Below are 25,251 nucleotides of genomic sequence, written 5' to 3'. Positions count from 1 at the left end.
GGAGGCCTGATGTAACAAAGGCTTGTGTCCTGATTCTGGCGTGATGTGACCAAAGACTTACAAGAAGAGGTGGGCACCCTCGCTTGCACATCTAATAAGAGACAGCTTACTGTAATGTACAGTACTGTATCCTACCGGGCCTAGGAGAGGCAGGCATCCCTCATCTGCACATCTAACAAGAGCCTTCCTGTAATGTACAGCATTGTATTGCGAACCAGACCCAAAAAGGCAAGCACCCCTCATTGGCACATGACAACTGCTTGAATGCTGAGCAGTATGATTTGGCTGCAACCTGGAACCCTTTGTGTTACAGCAATAGCATCTCTTTGTAAGTATGAGCTGTCAGATGTTCGCAACTCAGGGACTGCCAGTATCTACAGCATATGCCATAAAAGTCTGATCAGTGCGGTTTATTCTTATGAAACATCCACATGTTGGAGAAATAGGGGTCACCTACTTTCCATTTCAACATGAACGTTTTTCTGTTTCCTTACGGTTGAGGAAACCACAAAATAGCAAAGCAGGCTACAGGTTGTGAGATCTGCTTTTCCACATGTGAAGCATATGTCTAATACCTTTGAACGTCATTATGCAGTTTTTATATGAATGTAAACTTTTTGACAGTTAGAGTGATCAATGAGTGGAACAGGCTGCCACGAGAAGTGGCGAGTCCTCCTTCAATGGAAGTCTTCAAACAGAGGCTGGACAGACATCTGACTGGGATGATTTAGCGAATCCTGCTTTGAGCAGGGGGTTGGACCAGATGGCCCAGGAGGTCCCTTCCAACTCTACGATTCTATGATTCTATGATTCTACTAATAAAAAGTTTTATATTACTGTATATTAGATAGTTGCATTCATAATGGCTGCTTGCAGTTGGATATAGTAGACATTTCGTATCAGAAAACATACCGTAATTAGCAGCCTAGTTAGTCGTCCATAGTTATTTATTTTTTTTCAGAAATTCAATTTTTGTTACGCTTCGTTCACATGACCGTTTTTCTTTTCCATTTGTCTGTTCTATTTACGGCAATGCTACAAGGATTACTGACACAATCATGCTAGCTGTTGAATGCATTTTACAGAGAATGGAAGGAAATCTACTTGGTTATTTCTGAATATTTGGTGAATACCAAAGGTCACTGGTTTAGTAGAAAACTTACACCCACCTGGTATCTCAACTTGAAGCAGGGACAGGAGTTTAAGTATGAATATAGGAATCCAGCACAGGGCATCTGTGAATACGATGAAGAAGAACCTCTTAGCTAAGGTCATTTCTTTCTTGATGTGGTTGTGGATTTCAGTTGCCATAATTGCAGTTTTGTGGATACTATAGAACATACTGCTATAGGAAAACACAATGATGATAAACGCTGCCAAGTTCACTCCTGTTGGGGCAAACACAGCAAAGCAGAACTGAGTTAGTACACATGTTAGGCCACATTTACATGTACAGTGGGTATGGAAAGTTTTTAGTATTTTTCACTCTTTGTTTCATTGCAGCCATTTAGTAAATTCAAAAAGTTCATTTTTCTTCTCATTAATGTACACTCTGCACCCCATTTTGACTGAAAAAAAACAGAAATGTAGAAATTTTTACAAATTTATTAAAAAAGAAAATCTGAAATATCACATAGTCATATGTATTCAGTATTGAGTAGATACACCCTTTTGAGCTAGTACAGCCATGAGTCTTCTTGGGAATGATGCAACAAGTGTTTCACACCTGGATTTGGGGATCCTCTGCCATTCTTCCTTGCAGATCCTCTCCAGTTCCGTCAGGTTGGATGGTGAACGCTGAAGGACAGCCATTTTCAGGTCTCTCCAGAGATGCTCAATTGTGTTTAGGTCAGGGCTCTGGCTGGGACAGTCAAGAATGGTCACAGAGTTGTTCTGAAGCCACTCCTTTGTTATTTTTGCTGTGTTCTTAGAGTCATTGTCTTGTTGGAAGGTGAACCTTCAGCCAAGTCTGAGGTCCAGAGCTCTCTGGAAGAGGTTTTCATCCAGGATATCTCTCTGTACTTGGCCGCATTCATGTTTCCTTCAATTGCAATCAGTTGTCCTGTCCCTGCAACTGAAAAACACCCCCATAGCATGATACTGCCACCACCATGTTTCACTGTTGATATTGTATTGCGCAGGTGATGAGCAATGCCTGTTTTTTTCCACACACACAGAATTATCACCAAAAAGCTCTATCGTCGTCTCATCAGACCAGAGAATATTATTTCTCATAGTCTGGGAGTCCTTCATGTGTTTTTGTTAGCAAACTCTATGCAGGCTTTCATACAGTCATATGTTAAAGTTTGGGCACCCCTATTAATGTTAACCTTTTTTCTTTATAACAATTTTGGTTTTTGCAACAGCTATTTCAGTTTCATATATCTAATAACTGATGGACTTAGTTATATTTCTGGATTCAAATGAGGTTTATTGTACTAACAGAAAATGTGCAATCTGCATTTAAACAAAATGTGCAGAGTGTACATTAATGAGAAAAAAAACTTTTAACTTTTTTGAATTTACCTAATGGCTGCAATGAAACAAAGAGTGAAAAATTTAAAGGAGTCTGAATGATTTCCTTACCCACTGTATGTCATATGAGTCTAAAATTTATGTTTGTCTACCTAAAAAAAAAGAATACTGATACTGTGATATTTATTTGAGACAACCACAAAATTGCATTGAAAATTGGTGTTCTAGCGGACTTGATTTCTCAAAGAAGATGTCTAGTATGTAATATATGGTGGATAAAGGAGATTTTATTGTATTTGTTACAATTCTCATATAAATTTTGTCCAAATGTATGCTAAAGAGTATCACTTTTGCACACACTTGCTAGAGTAACACAGTACATAGGTGAAGGTGGTACTATATCTCGTAAAATATGATGGGGATGCAACATCCCACTGAGCACAGCTACCCCTTTATTATAGCCATCTACATTACTACAACCTACAACAATCACATATTCAAGGTATATCCTAGCAATTTGCAGTCAAATATTAGTACAAGTAGAACAAAAAGATTTGTGTTGTTCCAGTCCAGTGTCCAGTCCGGTAGTAGCTGGATAAAGTTAGTCTTCAATTCTACGTCCAGCTCTTGCGCTTATTAGACCCTGATGCCATGACACTACATGATCTGATAAGCACAAGAAGTGCCTGGGATGCTGGGCAGAGGATGCCAACAACAGAAGGGATGACTGCCTTCATCTGGGTGCATCAGAGGATCGATCTGAGCACTGGACCAGGGCAGCGTGAATCTTTATGTTCTAATTATTAGTAAGTTTGTCATACACACAGAATCCTAAGATTAGCTACTGTGCATCCGAGCAGTTAAACTTCCCAATCAAAACATAGATTGGGCATATTGGACTTCAGTTTTCCCAATCATTTAATACCTGTGTCAGGAACACTGCACTGCACTTGCTCACTGAGCCAGTGCGCGTGTCCTGAGTACAAAAACAGTGCTCAAAGATACCTGTGGAGCAGAGCAGCAGTGGTGAAGATGTGTGCTTCAGACTATCAGGACCTGAAGCACGTGACTGCTGGGGGCGTGACCTAAGCTCCAGAGAGCTAGGAGCTGCAGGGAAACTCCTAGAAAGGTAGCTACGGGACAAGTTACCAAGGGGCATAGACAGGGACGGGAACCAGATCAAGCCGGGGTCAAAGCACGAGATAGCAGGACAGTACCAAAGGGTTCACCAAAGCGGATAGTCAGGACGTAGCAATAGATCAGAAAACCAGAATGGGCAATAGACGGTACAAAAGGGGCAAACGGTAACGGAGTAACGATAGCCAAGCCAGGAGGTCAGAGCCAGAGAAGACAATAGTACCAAATCGTGAGACAGAGAGCAGAGTGAGGGGACAGACCGGGTCATACACGGGAATCAAACAAGCAATGCAGTTTACCAGCACACCAGGGGGGTCAGTCACACAGCCAGAATAACAGTATAGCTGACAGGGAATCCTAGTCTGGAGTGAGTATAAATACCCCTCTCAGATCCAAAGAGAGGCCGGCAAAATTAACCCTGAGAAACCAGGACATTAACCATGTCCTAACCATGACAGTACCCCCCTCTTAATGGGGGGCCAGTGGACCCCAGGTTTCTCAGGGTATCTGGCATGAAAAGCCCGCACCAGTCGATCAGCGTGCACCGAACTGGCTGGAACCCATGACCGATCCTCAATGGAATATCCCTTCCAATAAATAAGGTACTGAAGTCTCCGGCGCACCCACCGTGAGTCAATGATGCGCCCTACCTCGTACTCCAGTTGACCCTCTACCAATACTGGTGGAGCCACGGATGAGGGATCTTCTCTAACTGTCCCCACAGGTTTTAATAGGGACCTGTGGAAGACGTTAGATATTTTGAAGGAGGTGGGCAACTGTAATCTGTATGCCACCGGGTTGATCACCTCTACAATCTTGTATGGGCCAATAAATTTGGGGCCCAACTTCATAGAGGGTATCTTAAGTTTGATGTTACGGGTGGACAACCAGACTTTTTCCCCCACAATTAACGCAGGACCCAACCCCCTCCTCCTGTCTGCAAAATGTTTGTACCTCTTCTGGGCTTTGGAAATGTTCCCCTGCACCTCCCTCCAGAGGGTCTTTAACTGTTGTACCATCCCCTCGGCACCAGGGCAATCCGAATCCATACGGGAAAATTCCCCAAACTGCAGAACAAACCCATAATTGACTTGAAAGGGAGACTTTCCGGTAGACTGATTAATACGACAGTTAAATGCAAATTCTGCCATTGGTAATACCTCACACCAGTATTCCTGTCTGGAGGAGACCAGGCACCTCAGAATCTGCTCCAACAACTGGTTGGTGCGTTCAGTCTGTCCGTTGGATTCCGGGTGATAGGCAGAGGAGAATGACAACGTGACCCCCAACTTCATACAAAACGCTCTCCAAAACCTGGCCACAAATTGCACACCCCTGTCTGACACCACGTTCACAGGCACTCCATGCAACCAAACAATGTGCTGTATAAACAAGCGGGCCAAGGTTTCAGCAGATGGTAACGCAGGTAATGGCACAAAGTGGGCTTGCTTAGAAAATCTATCAACCACTACCCATACCACTGAGTTGCCCTTGGAAGATGGAAGATTAGTGATAAAGTCCATGGACAGGTGTGTCCATGGTTTATCCGGAATTGGCAAAGGCACCAATTCCCCGGCTGGCTGGACCTGAGAGCTTTTAGAGCGAGCGCACACCCCACAAGTATTTACAAACCTTTTTATATCAGTACCCATAGAGGGCCACCAAAAAGACCTAGCTACTGCCCCCCAGGTAGCTGCAATACCAGGGTGTGCACTTAACACAGAATCATGAAATTCTTGAAGGAGTGTGAGATGGAATTGTTCGGGTACAAACAATTTAACTGGGGGTTTATTCCTGGGAGCTTGAGCTTGTGCTTCCAGGATCTCCCTCTGTAACTCAGGAGATTTCGGCTACAACCACTCCTGGTTGAAGAATGGAGGAAGGAGGTTCTGGAGGAGACACAGAATCAAAACTTCGGGATAAGGCATCCGTCTTTACATTTTTAGACCCTGGTCGGAACGTGATGGTAAAATGAAATCGAGAAAAGAAAAGTGCCCACCAAGCCTGTCTGGGGGTCAATCTCTTAGCAGACTCGATATAGGCCAGGTTTTTATGATCAGTGATGACCATAATGGGATGAGCGGCCCCCTCCAAAAAATGCCTAAATTCTTCTAAGGCCAATTTAACCGCTAACAATTCCCTGTTACCGACATCATAGTTTCTCTCGGCCGAAGAGAACTTCTTAGAGAAAAAAGCACAGGGTTTGAGGTTAGTCAGGGTAGAGGGGCCCTGTGACAATACTGCCCCCACCCCCACCTCCGAAGCATCGACCTCGACGATAAAAGATCTTGAAGTATCGGGTTGTACCAACACAGGATCTGTAGTAAAACACTTCTTTAGTGTAAGGAAGGAATCTTTTGTGGCTACGGACCAATTTTTTACAGCTGCTCCTTTAAGAGTGAGGTTCGTCAAGGGTTTCACCACCTGCAAGAACCCTTTAATGAACTTCCTATAATAATTAAAGAAGCCCAGAAATCGCTGCAACCCCTTCAGGTCATGAGGCTGCACCCAATTGGTAATGGCCTGAACCTTCCCTGGTTCCATGCGGAATCCCTCCCCGGATACAATTACACCCAGAAAAGATAGTTCTTGCATAAAAAATGAGCACTTCTCCAGCTTAGCATGCAAATAGTTCTCCCGGAGTCTCATAAGAACCGTACGTAAATGGTGTAAGTGCGACTGACTGTCCTCAGAGTATATCAAGATGTCATCCAGGTAAATGACTACATAACGCCCAATCAAGTCAGAAAAAACAACATTAATGAAAAACAGAAGGAGCATTAGTGAGACCGAAGGGCATAACCAGGTTTTCAAACAGCCCCTCAGTTGTCAGGAACGCCGTTTTCCATTCGTCCCCCTCCTGGATCCTTATAAGGTTATAAGCCCCTCGTAGATCGAGCTTAGAAGACCATTTGGCCCCCGTGAGTTGGTTGCATAGATCAGGAATCAACGGGAGTGGGTACGTGTTCTTAACAGTAATTTTGTTCAGTTCCCAAAAGTCGAGGCACGGTCGCAACCCACCATCTTTTTTCTTTACAAAGAAAAACCCCGCTGCCACGGGTGAGACCGAGGGACGAATATGCCCCTTGCGAAGGCTCTCTTTAATGTACTCTTTTATAGCTTGGCGCTCAGGCCCAGACAAATTAAACAAATGAGCCTTGGGTAATTTGGCTCCAGGTATTAAATCGATAGCACAATCATATGGTCTATGTGGTGGGAGTGCCTCAGCCTCGCTTTCGGAAAACACATTTTCAAAGTCTCTCAGGTACTCCGGAATACCCACCAGACTGACAGACGACACAGATACAGATTTTATCGGAGTGACCAAAGGAACCGGATCACCACACAAACCATTATCATTACAACCCCATCGGATGATCTCCCCTTCACCCAATCAATGAGAGGATCGTGGGGTTGCAGCCAGGGCATCCCCAATACCAGTCCTGCAGGCAGATTATTCATAATGAAACAGCTTAACTTTTCCACAAGAGTGGAACCCACTTTCATAGAAAAAATTTCAGACATAAAGCAAATTCCATCCCGGGTAAGAGGGGATGAATAGACAGCCACAACTTTAACAGGGTCTTTTAACCTGACTGTCCCTATCTTATTAAGAGTCACAACTTGGGCATCAATCAGATTAATGGAGGAACCACAGTCAACAAAGGCGGTGGTCATAACAGGAACGCCAGCAAGTTCCAATTCAACCTGGAGCACCATCTTTGTACGTGAAAAAAAATGTACCTGGGAGTCTGGACAACCTTCTCGATTGTTGCCCAGACTCAGTCGTTTCTCTGATGAAGGGCAGGAGGGCCAATACCTTTTCCAATGTCCAGAGGCTCCACAGTAAAAGCATAGTAGGTTGTCTCTATGGTGCCTTCTCTCTTTCTCCTTAACAGAGGCCGACCCAACCTCCATGGGCTCAGATACAGGTGCAGTGTCACACAATTTGGGGTACAAGGGAGACTCTTGTTGCATCATTCCTCTAGCACAGAGTCTCCGGTCCATACGGACCGCCTGCATCATGGCGTCCTCCAGGGTATCAGGAGGAGGATGTAATGCCAGAGCGTCCTGCAGATGGTCAGATAGGCCCCTGCAGAACAACCCCCTCAGGGCGGTGGCATTGCAGGATACTTCGGACGTCCAACGTCTAAACTCTGAGCAGAACCATTCAGCAGAGTGCCTCCCCTGTGTCATACTCATCACAATATCCTCTGCCAAACTCACTCTATCAGGCTCATCATAGATGTGCCCCAGAGCCTCAAAGAACAAGTTCACAGACATACAATCAGGAGCAGAGGAAGATAGAGAGAGAAAGCCCATGCTTGCGGAGCCCCCCAAAGTAGGGAAATAATGACCCCCACCCTCTGGAACTCGTCCCCATAGGAGCCGGGCCTTAGAGAAAAAAAAAGCATGCATCATTCTCTGAAAGACCTGAACTCCTTTTTATCCCCTGAGAAAGGGTCTGGCAATTTGACCGGAGATTGGGGGGACACTAATGACACATCTCTACCCCCAGAACTAGGATTCCCTGCATCAACAGCCCCCTGCACAGTAACCCACTCTTGCTGGGTATGGGCCATTGTGCGCTGTTCCACATTGAGTTTATGGAACATTTGGGTCAGGTGCTTGACATGATCATCCAAAGCTTGTATGGGATCCATGAGGATGACACCCTTTTTTTTTTCCTTTCAGAGGAAAAAAAAACTGAAATGGTCAGCTATAATGTCAGGAACACCGCACTGCACTTGCTCACTGAGCCAGTGCGCGTGTCCTGAGTACAAAAACAGTGCTCAAAGATACCTGTGGAGCAGGGCAGCAGCGGTGACGATGTGTGCTTCAGACTATCAGGCCCTGAATAAAAAAACTGGAGTCTGAACTGAGAAAGTAAATTAATGTGTATGCACATTGTAAGTGCATATTAACACATGACCATTAACCAGAGAAAACAAAAAGCAAAAAGCACAAATATCATGAAATAAAAAGCAAAAAATAAACTGCAAATAATGCATAAAAGTAATAATAAGGGTATTTAGTAAACATAATTTTGATCAAAATAATGTACAAGCCATCCTGCTACGTCACTTTTATGCATTATTTGCTGTTTATTTTTTACTTTTTATTTCATGATATTTGTGCTTTTTGCTTTTTGTTTTATCAGGACCTGAAGCACGTGACTGCTGGGGGCATGGCCTAAGCTCCACAGAGCTAGGAGCTGCAGGGAAACTCCTAGAAAGGTAACTAAGGGACAAGTTACCAAGGGGCATAGACAGGGACGGAAACCAGATCAAGCCGGGGTCAAAGCACGAGATAGCAGGACAGTACCAAAGGGTTCACCAAAGCGGATAGTCAGGACGTAGTAATAGATCAGAAAACCAGAACGGGCAATAGACGGTACAAAAGGGGCAAACGGTAACGGAGTAACGATAGCCAAGCCAGGAGGTCAGAACCAAAGAAGACAATAGTACCAAATCGTGAGACAGAGAGCAGAGTGAGGGGACAGACCGGGTCATACACGGGAATCAAACAAGCAATGCAGTTTACCAGCACACCAGGGGGGTCAGTCACACAGTCAGAATAACAGTATAGCTGACAGGGAATCCTAGTCTGGAGTGAGTATAAATACCCCTCCCAGATCCAAAGTGAGGCCAGCAAAATTAACCCTGAGAAACCAGGACATTAACCATGTCCTAACCATGACAGCCTGCAGAAGTAGTATTCTCGGAAGTGTTCCCTCAGCCTTCCATACTCTACTCATTCAGATCCAATTGTAGCATGAAAGTTTATAGGGAAGATCGGGGGACATAAAATGTGGAAATATAATAACCATTTCGCAATAGTTCTCAGCTCGAAATGTAGGTTTTTGCTAATGATATGCAGACTTGAGCTTAGCTGCACTCTCATGTTAACCCAGAGCTTAATATCTTTCCTATATTTGTAACATACAGTATTAATACTTTTCAGATTTCTCTCCCCTCTATTAATTCCCACCCCAGGTCTTAGTCGGTAAGGACATTTTCCTAGGAGAGCTTCTGATAAAGAATCTAGATCCTGATCAAAACATTTATTTTAAAGCTGCTGAAAAGATTATGGCTTTAACTTAACTACAGAAGTGAAGCTGTGGAGCCTTTAGAAGAAGCGCATGAAGCACTGGGCTAGGTCTGATAGAGAGCATAGCTATGACCCCCTTATCATTTTGGCACAGGCACAAAGCTCTGACTATGAAAGCGCAAAGCAAAATATTTATAGCAAAAATGGAGCCATGTAATCTTCTATATGGGAATATTTCTGCGAGTTTCCAATGCAGTGTTGTGGATGTAGTAGTTTACTAGTATACATAGTATGTTTTGTAAACAATGAATAATGCATGCTATGCAGCAAATTGATTACGCATTTTACACACCTACTTTTCAAAATGTGTAAACTATGATACAAAATATTGCTGTATACAATGGGGAAAAAAGTATTTAGTCAGCCACCAATTCTGGAAAATCTCCCTCTTAAAAAGATGAGAGAGGCCTGTATTTGACATTATAGGTAGACCACAACTATGAGAGTCAAAATGAGAAAACAAATCCAGAAAATCACCTTGTCTGATTTGGCAAGATTTATTTTGCAAATTATGGTGGAAAATAAGTATTTGGTCACCTAAAAACATGCAAGATTTCTGGCTCTCACAGAACTGTAACTTCTTCTTTAAGAGGATCCTCTGCCCTCCACTCATTACCTGTAGTAATGGCATGTGTTTGAACTTGTTATCAGTATAAAATATTCCTGTCCACAACCTCAAATAGTCACACTCCAAACTCCACTATGGTGAAGACCAAAGAGCTGTCGAAGGACACCAGAAACAAAATTGTAGCCCTGCACCAGGCTGGGAAGACTGAACCTGCAATAGGCAAGCAGCTTGGTGTGATGAAGTCAACTGTGGGAGCAATAACAAGAAAATGGAAGACTTACAAGACCACTGATAATCTCCCTCGATCTGGGGCTACATGCAAGATCTCACCTGTGGGGTCAAAATGATCACAAGAATGGTGAGCAAAAATCCCAGAACCACACGGGGAACCTAGTGAATGACCAGAGCATAGACCACTGTAACAAAAGCTACATCAGTAACACTCTATGCCACCAGGGACTCAGATCCTGCAGTGCCAGACATGTCCCCCTGCTTAAGCCAGTACATGTCTGGTCCCATCTGCAGTTTGCTAGAGAGCATTTGAATTATCCAGAAGAGTATTGTGAGAATGTCATATGGTCTGATGAAACCTAAGTAGACCTGTTTGGAAGAAACAAAACTCCTCGTGTTTGGAGGCGATAGAATGCTGTGTTGCATCCAAAGAACACCATACCTACTGTGAAGCATGGGGGTAACAACATCATGCTTTGGAACTGTTTCTCTGCAAAGATACCAGGACGACTGATCCGTGTACTTGAAAGAATGAATGGGGCCATATATCGTGCGATTTTGAATGCAAACCTCCTTCCATCAGCAAGGGCATTGAAGCTGAAACGTGGATGGGTCTTTCAGCATGATAATGATCCCAAGCACACCACCAGGGCAACAAAGGAGTGGCTTCGTAAGAAGCATATGAAGGTCCTGGAGTGGCCTAGCCAATCTCCAGATCTGAACCCCATAGAGAACCTTTGGAGGGATTTGAAATTCCATGTTGCCCAGTGACAGGCCCAAAACATCTCTGTTCTAGAGGAGAACTGCATGGAGGAATGGGCCAACATACCACCAACAGTGTGTGCCAACCTTGTGAAGACTTACAGAAAACATTTGACTGCTTTCATTGCCAACAAAGGATATATAACAAAATATTGAGTTGAACTTTTGTTAATGTGGTCATTAAAATACTTATTTTCCGTCATAATTTGCAAAATAAATCTTGTCAAATCACACAAACTGATTCTCTGGATTTGTTTGCTCATTTTGACTCTCATAGTTGTGGTCTACCTATGATGTCAATTACAGGCCTCTATCATCTTTTTAAGTAGGAGAACTTGCACAATTGGTGGCTGACTAAATACTTTTTTTCCCTACTGAATGTATGCCATCAACAAGTTGGCTTAAAGGGAACCTGTCATGTCACCAGACGCTATTAATAGTCTGATATAGGATTATTCTGTAGTTTCATAGCATTACAACGCTATCAGACCACCTTAGTTAAAATGATCTATGTTCAAAAAAAGCCCCCGGAAGAAGCTAGGGCGAAACACGCGTTGGTGTGAGGGAGGTCTCTTGGGCGGCTCTGACACGGGTCCTGGCATTGGACGCTATTCTGCGGCATTAGAGGTAATACTTTTCTCCCATTTCACTTTAGCCTATTTTCTGTCGGATATTCCCTTTGTATACTATGGTTGAGCTTGGCACATTTAAATATGTGCAATTTTCTATTGCATTTTTTGATTGGGTATTAATGTCCATTGACTCTGTACATATAGACAATATTTTTTGGTGATAATAATATCTGATGCTAGGGTCACTTTAGCTCTAAATTATCTATTCAGTATTTTTTACACTTTCTACCTTAAACTTGATATTTACTATATATGATGATGTGTTTACTGGTAGATTTGGAGAGATACACTTGCTATTTGTGAAGATGTAGATGCCGTACTAAGGGCCCCCCCCACTGGACACTCTGTGTTTGTATATCTTTATGGTCTTTACTGTATTTCATGATTCCCAATAAAAAGTTTTTTGCTTTTTTATATTTATGGTTTGCTTCTTGGGACTACTATTGTAAGTCCATCTGTGTTAGTATTCTGTTTTGGAGTGCCATATCTGCTTATGATATACAGGGAGTGGGACGTACTTTGGTATAACTAATTATGTTCAAAAAATGTCTGATCCTTCGATTCATATCCATCAGTTTCACCAGAAAAGGAATTAACAATTTTTTGTGTATGGGGCGTCTTATCTCTTCTTAAATACTAGATTCCTCAGGGTACAATAAAAATAACAGATACTTCCTGTACCAACACTTTTCCAATGATGGTGGTGTGGGGTCTCCCAGGGCGCCTTAGAGCCTATCAGTGTCAGCTAATGAGTTGCAGTTGATTGAAGCAGTCCATTAGTAACCCCACGGCATAACAATGTTCCTCAACCGCTGGGACTGAGACCTGGCTCCTATTTCAATGGAACAGCGCCGGTTCGAGAGGTGATGAATGGGATGTCCTGCCCTTTAATTTCCGGTTCTGTACACTTATACTGAAAGGACAACTAAATGTAATCATTGACTTAATTAACTGTTCATTTAGATTGGATGAGTCCTCCTTGTATACTTGGAAGTTTCTCATTATAATTTTTAGGTGTAAAAAGAAGCCTAGAAGCTTGACCAAAATCCTTTTCACTTGGCAATAACATATTATTGTTTTTTTTTTTGTGTGTAAGCCTTAAAGGGAACCTGTCACCAGAAAATTCTCTATTAATCCGCAGATATGGGGGTTAATCTACAGGTTAATAATTTTATTAACCTGTCCGGCGCTCGCACTTAACTGAACACTGAGGGAAGAAAATGAACTTTATTCCCCCCTGCAGCATTCTGGTTCAGTTGCGGGGCCGTCGCTGGTTTAGTCAACGCTCTGTATAGGAGGCTATAAGTGTGCCCCTGAACTTGACTGACGCTGGCTCGGCTGTCAGTCAGTGCTGGGGCATGGTTACAGCCGCCCCTCTGTAATCTCAGAGCTTTGACTGAACCTGCACCACCCCTGTTACTGAAACTGGAACACTGTGGGGAAATAAAGATAATTTTCTCCCAGCAACGTTCAGCTAAGTGCGGGAGCCGGGCAGGTTAATAAAGCTATTAACCTGCAGATTACCCCTACAGATAAATATCATTTTTTCTGTTGACAAGTTCCCTTTAAAGGGGATGTCTAATTTTCTTTCTTCAGGAGCGCACCGCTTTTCTGCTACTCTGCTTCCTGCTTGCCTGGTGACTGTGCGCTCCTGAATATTGACAGTTCATATGATATCAGCAGCATGGTCATGTCGCTGGTCAGAACTGAGCTGCAAGCATAGGCAGATTTCCCTTTGCAGATGAGAGGAGTGCAGGGGCACTGAAGCCTGAGGGATATGTACAGTTGTGCTCAAAAGTTTACATACCCCGGCAGATTGTACAGTTGTGCTCAAAAGTTTACATTCTCCCCGCAGAATTTTTGCTTTCTTGGCCTTTTTTTCAGAGAATATGAATGATAACTCCAAAACTTTTTCTTCACTCTTGGTAAGTGGTTGGGTGAAGCCAGTAATTGTCAAACTACTTTGTTTTCTCTTTTTAAATCATAATGACAACCCAAAGCATCCAAATGACCCAGATCAAAAGTTGACATACCCTCGTGATTTTGGCCTGATTTAGGTTTTTTATTTGCTCAGATAGTAAAGCTGCCAACTCTTCTTGGCAAAAAGGCTGCAGTTCCTGTAAATTCCTGGGTTGTCTAGCATTAACTGCGCTCTTGAGATCTCCCCAGAGTGGTTCAATGATATTGAGGTCAGGAGACTGAGATGACCACTCCAGAATCTTCACTTTGTTCTGCTGTAGCCAATAACAGGTTGAATTGTCCTTGTGTTTTGGATCGTTGTCATGATGGAACGTCCAAGTATGTCCCATGCGCAACTTCTGGGCTGATGATTGCAATTTTGCCTCCAGTATTTGCTGATAACGTGCTGCATTCATCTTTCCTTCAACTTTGACAAAGTTTCCTGTGCCTTTGTAGTTCACACATCCCCAAAACATCAGCAATCCACCTCCATGCTTTACTGTAGGAATGGTGTTCCTTTCATCATAGGCCTTGTTGACCTCTCCCCAAATGTAACTTTATGGTTGTGGCCAAAACATACAATTTTAGTCTCATCACTCCAAATTACCTTGTTCCAGAAGTTTTGAGGCTTGTCTCTGCGCTGTTTTGCGTATTGTAGGCGATATACTTTGTGGCATTTGCACAGTAATGGCCCATGCAGCACATTTTTCTTCAAGTTCATCTTGTGCATCTTGAAACAGCCACACCGCTAGTTTTCAGAGAGTCCAGTATTTCAGCTGATGTTATTTGTGGGTTTTTATTTGCATCCTGAACAATTTTCCTGGCATTTGTCACAGGTCACAGGTGAGGATGTTACCTTTAGGAGCCATTCAAACCCATTTGTGTCAACTTCTGTGCATACTATCAGGCCAAAATCACGAGGGTATGTAAACTTTTGATCAGGGTCATATGGATGTTTTGGGTTGTCATTATGATTTAAAAAGAGAAAACACAGTAGTTTAACAATAAATGGCTTCACCCAACCACTAACCACGAGTAGAGAAAAAGTTTTGGTGTTATCATTCAAATTCTCTGAAAAACGGCCAAGAAAGCTAAAATTCTGCTATGGTATGTAAACTTTTGAGCACAACTGTATGACATTGAGAAAAAAAAAATGCCTTTTCTGCATCAGTCACTTTTTGCACATGCACTTTATATAAGTGATACTTTTTATGCTGGGAAGCATTTTTTGCTCCTTACATCTTTGATTGGCATCTGGCTTTTATAGAATTTGGAATATTCCCTTTATACCCATTTGTAAACCCCTTTTTGTGCAATAGATATATATTATGTTTACACTATATCTTGAATTCCTTTGCGGCTTTTACTTGTATTGCTGTCCCTGTCTATACTCTTGTTGCACTAATGCCTTACATTAATTGAAATAGAATATCTGAATATTTTTGGTAAAAACTTCCTTGATTCTCTCAGATTTTTGTATTGTTTTTGGAAGTACCAACTAGCAGGCATATATAAACGATCTGATTTACTGTATGACATTGAGCTTTAAGGGGTGCAGCAAGTCATACACTTCAGATTGTTGTCTGACAAATGCCCAGCTATTTCATCCGACCCCAGAGCTCAGCCTAGCTTTCATGTGTTGTGAATGTCAACTGGAGAATAAAACACTACTACTATTAACACCAGTTTATCTTCCTTGAGATGAGAGCAAAAGGATTGAAATCCTACAACCACATCCAACAGCAGATGTTAAGAGAAAATTGCTACATTTACACACGAGATGGTTGACCAATCCCACTGACAGTGGCGGGTTCCACCAACATTGATCTACCATGTATGGCTTGCGTTACCATGGCTGCTTAAAATCAGATTGAAGTAATCTTTCACAATGGACTCCATTATAATAGTGACCAAAATAGGTCACCCTGCTTCTTGGGGTGATTGTCTCTGAAGACACAATATGATTTTGTGGTGTTGCAAGTAAGCGGCTGTAGCCCTGTGAGCTCAGGCACAGAGTCATAACTAGGCTTTTCTACATGCAAGACACCGATTCAGTCACTTTTCAGATTCTGTATCTTAAGTCTGTGACCAAAGCAGAGTGATTTCTTGGCAGCCCCTGACATCCAGGCCTTGGGGCACATAGTCCTTCAAGAAAAACATGGATTAGTGGATGGCATGAAGTTTCACAGAAAACGACATAGATCTATAAAAACCATCATGGAAATTAGCAAGATATTTTCAGCGTTGATGACCCTTTTTTCGCCAACCTTCCCAGAACGTCTTAATGAGAAGATTCTTTTTATTTTTAGCCGAGTTAACAGATTTTTCAGTGGCTTACCCAGGAAGATGGCTACTGAGTAGATCTGAGCTGCGGTGCTTTCTGGCTGTTCTGAATGTAGGGGGAAACAGACCCCATTAGTTCCATAATAGTTATGAAATATGTCTTCATTGCTGAGGGGTAGAAAGGCTATAATAAAACCAATAATCCAAATAAGTATTAAGGAGGTTATTGTCCTGCATTTTCCTGGTTTCAGACATCTGAAAGGGTACACTATGCAAATGTATTTTTCCACAGTCAGGTAGGTAAGAAGTAAGACTGACACTTCTGTGGAGAGTATGGCCAATGATCCAACCAGCCGACATTGTGTGCTGTCCATCCAGGCCTGGGCGTTCTTGTTGTATTCTCCTCTGTATTTCAGATCATAGTATCCAATAACAAATAGGTATAATCCCATTAGGCAATCAGCACCTGGAAAACAAGCATTAATGGTAGGTAGGTAGGTTGGATTTCTATGCATCACATGTGTCCAGTCAGAATTTTGATGCCTGAGCTGGACATGACTGATGCCAAAATTGTACCCCTGTCCTGCATTTGTAGCTGGATCAGAAAATGCTTCATGTAAAAACAGATGACCTTACATATATAATTTAATATGTAATATAATTGATGTAAAAGTCTTATAGAAATAGACTCATCATCAGTGAGTGAAAGGTGTATCTGCCGCTACTATATATCTACTGCAATACCCTCATATACTTGTATTATGGGCTCTGATCATGGAGAAGAGAGTTAATCCATAATGATGAGGGCCCAGGACGATCCCCAACTCTGCTACATCCGGATGGTGTGGTGAGTGGTGACAACAGTAACGTGACCACTCACCACGCCAGCCGGAACACAGAGTACCGTGAAAAATTTCCAGCTACAGTGACGAGGTTACTGTAGGTTCACAGGCAGCAGTTCTCATGGTAAGCTCTGTGTGAGCCAGCCTATGCACAGCATTAACCTTACTGACATCACGGCTCGCAGAGTGAGAAATTTCTCTTGCTGTGAGTTGTCACATCAGTAAATTTATTATAAGGCTGGGAATCTTCATAGCTATTGGCCCTCTTCACTGAATAATAACACCAGCCCCAAGCTGTCTGCTTTCTCTTAGCTGGTTAGTAAAATTAAGGGGGTCCCATGTCATTTTTCTTTTAAAGGGAATCTGTCACCCCTTTTTTCGACTATTAGCTGCCGGCATTAACATCAGGGGCTTATCTACAGCATTCTGTAATGTTGTAGATAAGCCCCTGATGTAACCTGAAAGATAAGAAAAACAAGTTATATTATACTCACCGGAGGGGGCGGTCCGGTCCGATGGGTGTCGCGGTCCGGTCCGAAGCCTCCCATCTTCATACAATGTCGTCCTCTTCTTCCCTTCCTGTAGTAGCTCCGACGCAGGCGCACTGCTCTGCCCTGTTGCGGGCAGAGCAGAATACTGCAGTGCGCAGGCGCCAGACCTCTCCCAACGCCTGTGCACTGCAGGACTCTGCTCTGCCCTCAACAGGGCATTTCAGTGCACCTGCGCTGGAGCCACTACAGGAAGGGAAGAAGAGGACAGCACTGTATGAAGATGGGAGGCGTCGGACTGGACCGCGACACCCATCGAACTGGACCGCCCCCCTCCGGTGAATATAATCTAACGTGTTTTTCTTATCTTTCAGGTTACATCGGGGGGCTTATCTACAGCATTACAGAATGCTGTAGATAAGCCCCTGATGTCAATGCCGGCAGCTCATAGGGCAAAAAAAGGGTGACAGATTCCCTTTAAATGTATTTATTTAATATGCTGAGTGCAGTGATACCAGGGGACAATGATGAGAGTTGGATTCAGCACCAGGCACTTGGTAACAGCACTAACGGTAAAGCTTTTCCCAGATGCTGGTATGTGTAAAACTGATGACACACGGTGACACGGATGTCATCCATGTGTCATCAGTGTGCAAGTGTGCGGGACATAATGTGGACAATGCTACCCGCAAAAAACGGACATATCTACGTATTTTGCACACATACACATGGTCCATGGAAACACACTGACATGCAAGCAGACCCATAGATTTGACTGGGTCTAAAAAAAAAAAAAAGGGGGCTTACCAGCTCACTTGAAAACAGCCTGTACTGTGTGGGAGCAAGGAATCATGTCGTCCAGCGTGTAGTTACTCCAGAAAAAAAGAAAAAATTCCAGCTACTATAAGATCCATTTATTGAGTGAAAAGTAAGACAGAGTTCACATGATAGTCTCTATGAGACTATCATGTGAACTCTGTCTTACTTTTCACTCAATAAATGGATCTTATAGTAGCTGGAATTTTTTCTCTATTTGAATGGGTCTGCCTGCGTGTGTAAGTGTATATAGGACGTGCGAATACTGTCACCACATGTACTGGAGACACTGACACTTTGGGTGATTTCAAGCAAATTACTTTTTGGAGTAAAATTGCTTTTGTAACTTTTCATTAAGTCTTCAGGAGCCAAAGCCAATAGTGGATCAAGCAAGAGAATGAAAAGTCTAAATCCTTTTCTAATATTGTCCACTACATTTGAAATGACTTGATTTGGGCTAAAAAATGTATTTAAAACTGCAATGACTTTTTCCAGATGTGTGTGTCTTTTTCCAGATGTGTGTTTATATGTAAACATATACACGCAGTGGCTTGCGAAAGTATTCACCAACTTGGCATTTTTCATGTTTTGCTATCTCACAGCCTGGAATTTCACTGTTTTTTTTTGAGGGTTTACATCAGTTCATGTAAAGAACATGCTTACAAACTGTGAATATTTGGTTTTCTTTTTTTTTATGAAGCAAGCAAGTAGGGCAAAATTACTGAACACTTCAATGTGCTTCACTATTCACCCTCCTGAAGTCAGTACTTTGTAGAGCCTCTTTTTGCAGCAATTACAGCTGCAAGTTGCTTTTGATACGTCTTTATAAGCTTTACAAATCTTGCAATCTTGTCAATGGGATTTTTGCCCATTGCTAAAGGCAAAACTGCTCCAACTTCTTCAGGTTAGATGGTTTCCTCTGGTGAATAACAATATTCAAGTCTGACCACAGAATCTCAAATGGATTGAGACCTCAAAGGTCTGGGCTTTGACTAGGTCACTCCAAAATATTTAAATATTTCACCTTAAACCACTTGACTATTGCTGTAGCAGTATGCTTTGGGTTAATGTTTTGTTGGAATCTCAAATAACTGACAGACTGAAATAGGCTTTGCTCAAAAATATCCCTGTATTTCGCAAAATCTATCTTCATAGAATCGTAGAGTTGGACGGGACCTCCTGGGCCATCTGGTCCAACCCCCTGCTCAAAGCAGGATTCGCTAAATCATCCCAGACAGATATCTGTCCAGCCTCTGTTTGAAGACTTCTATTGAAGGAGAACTCACCACCTCTCAAGGCAGCCTGTTCCACTCATTGATCACTCTGTCAAAAAGTTTTTTCTGATATCTAATTTGTGTCTCCTCCCATTCAGTTTCAACCCATGCTTCTAGTCTTTCCTTGTGTAAATGAGAATAAAGATGATCCTTCTGCAATGTGACAGCCCTTGAGATATTTGTAGACAGTTATTAAGTCTCCTCTCAGTCTTCTCTTTTGCAGGCTAAACATTCCCAAATCCTGCAACCTTTCCTCATAAGACAGGGTTTGCAGAACGGTCACTGTTATGAATGAGTCACCGTAGGAGGCAAAAGCAGAAATACAAGCTAAGTCCAGAAAACCAGAGAAGTTGGCAACTATCAGATTGCAGACCCCTGAACCTATCAACACAACTAGCAGTAGCCGTGGGGGGTTCCTACGATGCCCTAGACCCCTCGATCACAGCCGGAGAAATACATAGGCCTAAAGAAAGAAAGGGGAAATCTAAACTGCCCCAGAGCAGACCCCAAAGCAATAGGCAGCCCCCAACATATAATGACGGTGAAGCAAGATGAAAATACTAACACAGACAGAAAGATAGACTGAGCAAAGATGGGGAACCAAAACTACCTAGATAGGAAAGGACAGGAAGGCTGCTGTCTGCAATCTGCCAAAACCCTATCAAAGACATAAGCCATGCAGCTGATATGAAAAAGGCCCTGAAGCAGCTAGGCTTCAAAAACTGAATCAGCACTCAGGTATTTTCAGAAGACAGAGCTAAATGAATTCAGCACACCCCAGCAGGGAATGGCAGAAATCCAGAAAAACAAAGCAAAAACAAAGTCAAAGCACAAAAGCAAAAGGCCGAGCAGCAAACTTAGCTTTGGAGGAGCAGGAATTCAGACTGGTCTCCAAGGATCCCACAGAGAAATCACCCGCAGGGCAGAAGGGCGTCGGCAGCATTATATCCAGTCCGTAACTCCACTCAGCCAGTCACAATCATCAGCCTCAGGTGTTTGACAATCAGGCTCACTACCTTTCTTTACCAGAAGAGGGAGTTCCTCGGGCCTCAGTAATGAAGGGGAAAATGAACTCACAACAGTACCTCCCCCTTGAGGAGGGGTCACCGAACCCTCAACTATGCCACCAGGGCGATCAGGGTGAGCCCGATGAAAGGCACACACCAATCGTTTGGCATGAATATCAGAGGCGGAGACCCAGGAATTATCCTCCTGACCATAACCCTTCCACTTAACCAAATACTGGAGTCTCCGTCTAGCCAGACGGGAATCCAGTACTTTCTCTACCTCATACTCCATGTTACCTTCAACCAATACAGGGTCTGGAGATGCCACACCCGGAACAACAGGTTCAACAAACCTCTTCAACAAAGATTTATGGAACACATTATGGATTTTAAATGTGACAGGAAGACCCAAATGAAAAGAGACCGGATTAATAATCTCCACAATCTTGTAAGGTCCAATAAATCTAGGCTTAAACTTAGGAGAAGCCACCTTCATAGCAATATTTTTTGATGATAACCACACCATATCACCAACCTTAAACTGGGGACCAATGGTCCTATGTCGGTTGGAAAACCACTGGGCTTTCTCCTGGGAGAGAGATAACTTATCCACCACTTGGTCCCAGATCTGGTGCATTCTCTCCACCACAGTGTCAACACCTGGGCAGGCAGAGGGCTTCACCTGCCCTGAAGAAAATCGAGGATGAAACCCAAAGTTACAAAAAAAAGGTGACATCAAAGTGGCAGAACTAGCTCTATTATTCAAAGCAAATTCGGCCAAGGGCAAAAATGAAACCCAATCATCCTGATCAGCAGAAATAAAACATCTCAAATATGACTCCAAGGTCTGGTTTGTTCTCTCTGTCTGCCCATTGGTCTGAGGGTGAAAAGCAGAGGAGAAGGACAACTGAATTCCCAGCCTGGAACAGAAAGTTCTCCAAAATCTAGACACAAACTGCACTCCTCTGTCAGATACAATGTTCTCAGGAATCCCGTGCAAACGAACCACCTGTTGTAAAAACAGGGGCACCAACTCAGAGGAAGACGGCAACTTAGGGAGTGGTACAAGATGAACCATCTTAGAGAACCTATCACAAATCACCCAAATAACAGTCATCCTCTGAGAGACAGGCATATCAGAGATGAAATCCATTGAAATATGGGTCCATGGCCTCTTGGGGACAGGCAAAGGCATCAACAACCCACTAGAGCGAGAACACGATTTAGACCGGGAGCACGTCCCACAGGACTGCACAAAATTCCTGACATCACGTGACAAGGAGGGCCACCAAAAAAAACGACTCACCAGATCTCTAGTACCAAAAATACCTGGATGACCAGCCAAAGCAGAGCAATGAACTTCAGACATCACTCTCTTCTTCCACTGGTCAGGAACATACAACTTTCCACTGGGACAACGCTCAGGTTTGTCCTCCTGGAACTCTTCCACAGCACGTCTCAAATCGGGCGAGATGGCAGAAAGAACTACCCCTTCGCCTAAGATGGTAGCAGGCTTGGTCACCACAGGAGAATCAGCAAGGAAGCTCCTAGAGAGGGCGTCTGCCTTGACATTCTTTGTTCCAGGAAGAAAAGAAACCACAAAATCAAAACGTGTAAAAAAACAAGGCCCACCTAGCCTGTCTAGGGTTCAAGCGCTTAGCCGACTGTAGGTAAATCAAATTCTTGTGGTCAGTGAGGACCACGACTTGATGCTTAGCTCCCTCCAACCAATGTCTCCACTCCTCAAATGCTCATTTCATGGCCAACAGTTCCCTATTCCCCACATCATAGTTACGTTCAGATGGAGAGAACTTTTGGGAAAAGAAAGCACAGGGATTCATTTTAGATGTTACAGGATCCTTTTGGGACAAAACAGCTCCTGCACCAATCTCAGAAGCATCCACCTCTACCTGGAATGGAAGTGAGACATCAAGTTGCCGCAAAACCGGGGCGGAGGTGAATCTTCGCTTCAACTCCTGAAAGGAAGAAACAGCCTCCGGAGACCAATTTAACACATCAGCACCCTTTTTAGTCAAATCAGTCAATGGCTTGGCAATACTAGAAAATTTTGCTATAAATTTCCGATAAAAATTAGCAAAACCCAAAAACTTCTGGAGGGCCTTCAAAGAAGTGGGCTGAACCCAATCGTGAATGGCCTGTACCTTGGCCGGGTCCATTTCAATAGTTGACGGGGACAAAATAAATCCCAAAAAAGAAATCCTCTGTACTCCAAAAAGGCATTTAGATCCCTTGACATACAGGGAATTCTCCCTCAAGATCCGGAACACAGTCCGAATATGTTCCACATGAGAATCCCAATCCTTGGAGAAGATCAAAATATCATCCAGATAGATAATCAAAAATTTATCGACAAAATCTCGGAAAATATCGTTCATGAAGCACTGGAAGACAGAAGGGGCATTAGTGAGCCCAAAAGGCATCACCAGGTACTCAAAATGTCCCTCCGGAGTATTAAACGCCGTCTTCCATTCATCCCCATGCTTAATGCGAATAAGATTATACGCCCCCCTGAGGTCAAGCTTGGTAAACCAGCAAACACCTTTAACTCTGGAGAATAGATCAGAAATCAGGGGTAACGGATACTGATATTTAACAGTAATTTTGTTGAGGGCACGATAATCAATACAAGGTCTTAATGATCCATCCTTTTTGGCTACAAAAAAAAAACCGGCACCCAAGGGTGATGAGGATGGTCTAATATGACCCTTCTCCAACGCCTCCTTAATATAGGATCGCATAGCCTCATGCTCGGGTACAGATAAATTGAAGAGCCGACCCTTGGGAAATTTACACCCCGGGCTCAGTTCAATTGCACAGTCATAACTCCTATGAGGAGGCAGAGACGCAGACTCATTCTCACTAAATACATCATAAAAGTCCGCCAAATAATCAGGAACGTCATGCGACTGAGGAGAGGTGGAAAACACCGGAGCCTCACTAAAGGCACACCGACAACCCCAACTCACCACAGACACAGATTTCCAATCCAAAACTGGATTATGAATCTGTAACCAGGGAAACCCCAGAACAACAGTATCATGCAGATTATGCAACACCAGAAATCTGCAATTTTCTTGATGGTCTGGGGCGACCCGTATTACCACCTGGGTCCAAAACTGGGGTTTATTTTAGCCAAAGGAGTAGCATCAATTCCCCTCAAAGGGATAGGCGTCTGCAGAGGTGTCATCGGAAATCCACAACGTTTAGCAAAATCCAAGTCCATTAGGTTTAGGGCTGCTCCCGAATCCACAAACGCCTTGGCGGAAAATGTGGACAGGGAGCAGATCAGAGTAATAGCCAGAAGAAACTTAGGTTGAACACCCCCAACAGAAAACGTGTGTGCAAAGCGTTTCTCTCGTTTGGGACAGACAGAAATAATATGCGAGGCATCTCCACAGAAAAAACACAACTTATTACGCCTTCCGAACTCCTGACGCTGCTCTCTGGAAAAAACTCTATCACATTGCATAGGTTCAGACATTTGTTCAACAGGTGGCAACACCTCTCGTGCAGCTTTGCGTTCGCGCAAACGCCGATCAACCTGAATGGCTAATGACAGAATCGTCAAGACCAGAGGGAACAGGAAATCCCACCATAGTATCTTTTACGGCTTCTGACAACCCTTTCCGAAAGAGAGCAGCCAAGGCATTATCATTCCAGGTAGTAAGTACTGCCCACTTTCGGAATTTTTGACAGTACAATTCTGCAGAATCACGACCCTGGCTCAATGCCAGCAGGGTCTTTTCAGCCTGATCAATGGCATTAGGTTCGTCATACAACAACCCCAAAGCTTGAAAGAATGCGTTCACATTAGTCAGAATAGGATCATCTGGTTTCAAAGAAAACGCCCAATCCTGGGGATCGCCACGCAGCAAAGAGATGACAATTTTAACCTGCTGCGCGGAGCACCCTGACGAGTTAGGCTTCAAGGCAAAAAATAATTTACAATTATTTTTGAAATTCAAAAATTTAGACCGATCCCCAAAAAATACATCAGCGATCCCCAAAAAATACATCAGGTGTAGGAATCTTTGGTTCAGCAGCATATGAATGAGCAAGGTAGGCGGAAATTCCCCGCATTTCCGCAGTGAGCTGCTCCACACGATCAGACAATTGCTTTATCTCCATTGAGAGAAAAAAAATTCCCCGTACGGCCTCAGAGATATAGAGGAAAAAGTATACACTTTTTTTTTTTTTTTTACAATTCTTTCCTGCTATTGAGTACCCTAGAATCTGCGGTATGGCGGGTGATTCTGTTATGAATGAGTCACCATAGGAGGCAAAAGCAGAAATACAAGCTAAGTCCAGAAAACCAGAGAAGTTGGCAACTATCAGATTGCAGACCCCTGAACCTATTAACACAACTAGCAGTAGCCGTGGGGGGTTCCTACGATGCCCTAGACCCCTCGATCACAGCCGGAGAAATACATAGGCCTAAAGAAAGAAAGGGGAAATCTAAACTGCCCCAGAGCAGACCCCAAAGCAATAGGCAGCCCCCAACATATAATGACGGTGAAGCAAGATGAAAATACTAACAGACAGAAAGATAGACTGAGCAAAGACGGGGAACCAAAACTACCTAGATAGGAAAGGACAGGAAGGCTGCAGTCTGCAATCTGCCAAAACCCTATCAAAGACATAAGCC

General features: G+C 43.3%; 1 protein-coding gene across 2 annotated transcripts in view; it reads right to left on the bottom strand.

The window, feature by feature from the left end:
* The window catches only part of RXFP1 (relaxin family peptide receptor 1), a 548,429-nt gene that overhangs the window by 12,301 nt on the left and 510,877 nt on the right, over nt 1-25,251 (bottom strand). For both annotated transcript variants that reach the window (XM_073576626.1, XM_073576616.1), the window contains exons 16-17: nt 16,214-16,624; nt 1,170-1,388 (exon numbers count right to left, since the gene is read on the bottom strand). In XM_073576626.1, coding sequence (XP_073432727.1) covers nt 1,170-1,388; nt 16,214-16,624 — 630 coding nt within the window. The remainder of the gene's footprint in view (nt 1-1,169; nt 1,389-16,213; nt 16,625-25,251) is intronic.

Source organism: Dendrobates tinctorius, unplaced genomic scaffold (genome assembly GCF_039654945.1).
Source record: "Dendrobates tinctorius isolate UK_male_01 unplaced genomic scaffold, ASM3965494v1 ptg000008l, whole genome shotgun sequence".
Classification (NCBI taxonomy): domain Eukaryota; kingdom Metazoa; phylum Chordata; class Amphibia; order Anura; family Dendrobatidae; genus Dendrobates; species Dendrobates tinctorius.
The sequence above is the reverse complement of the archived record's forward strand: the minus strand, read 5'-3'. Positions and strand labels throughout refer to the sequence as shown.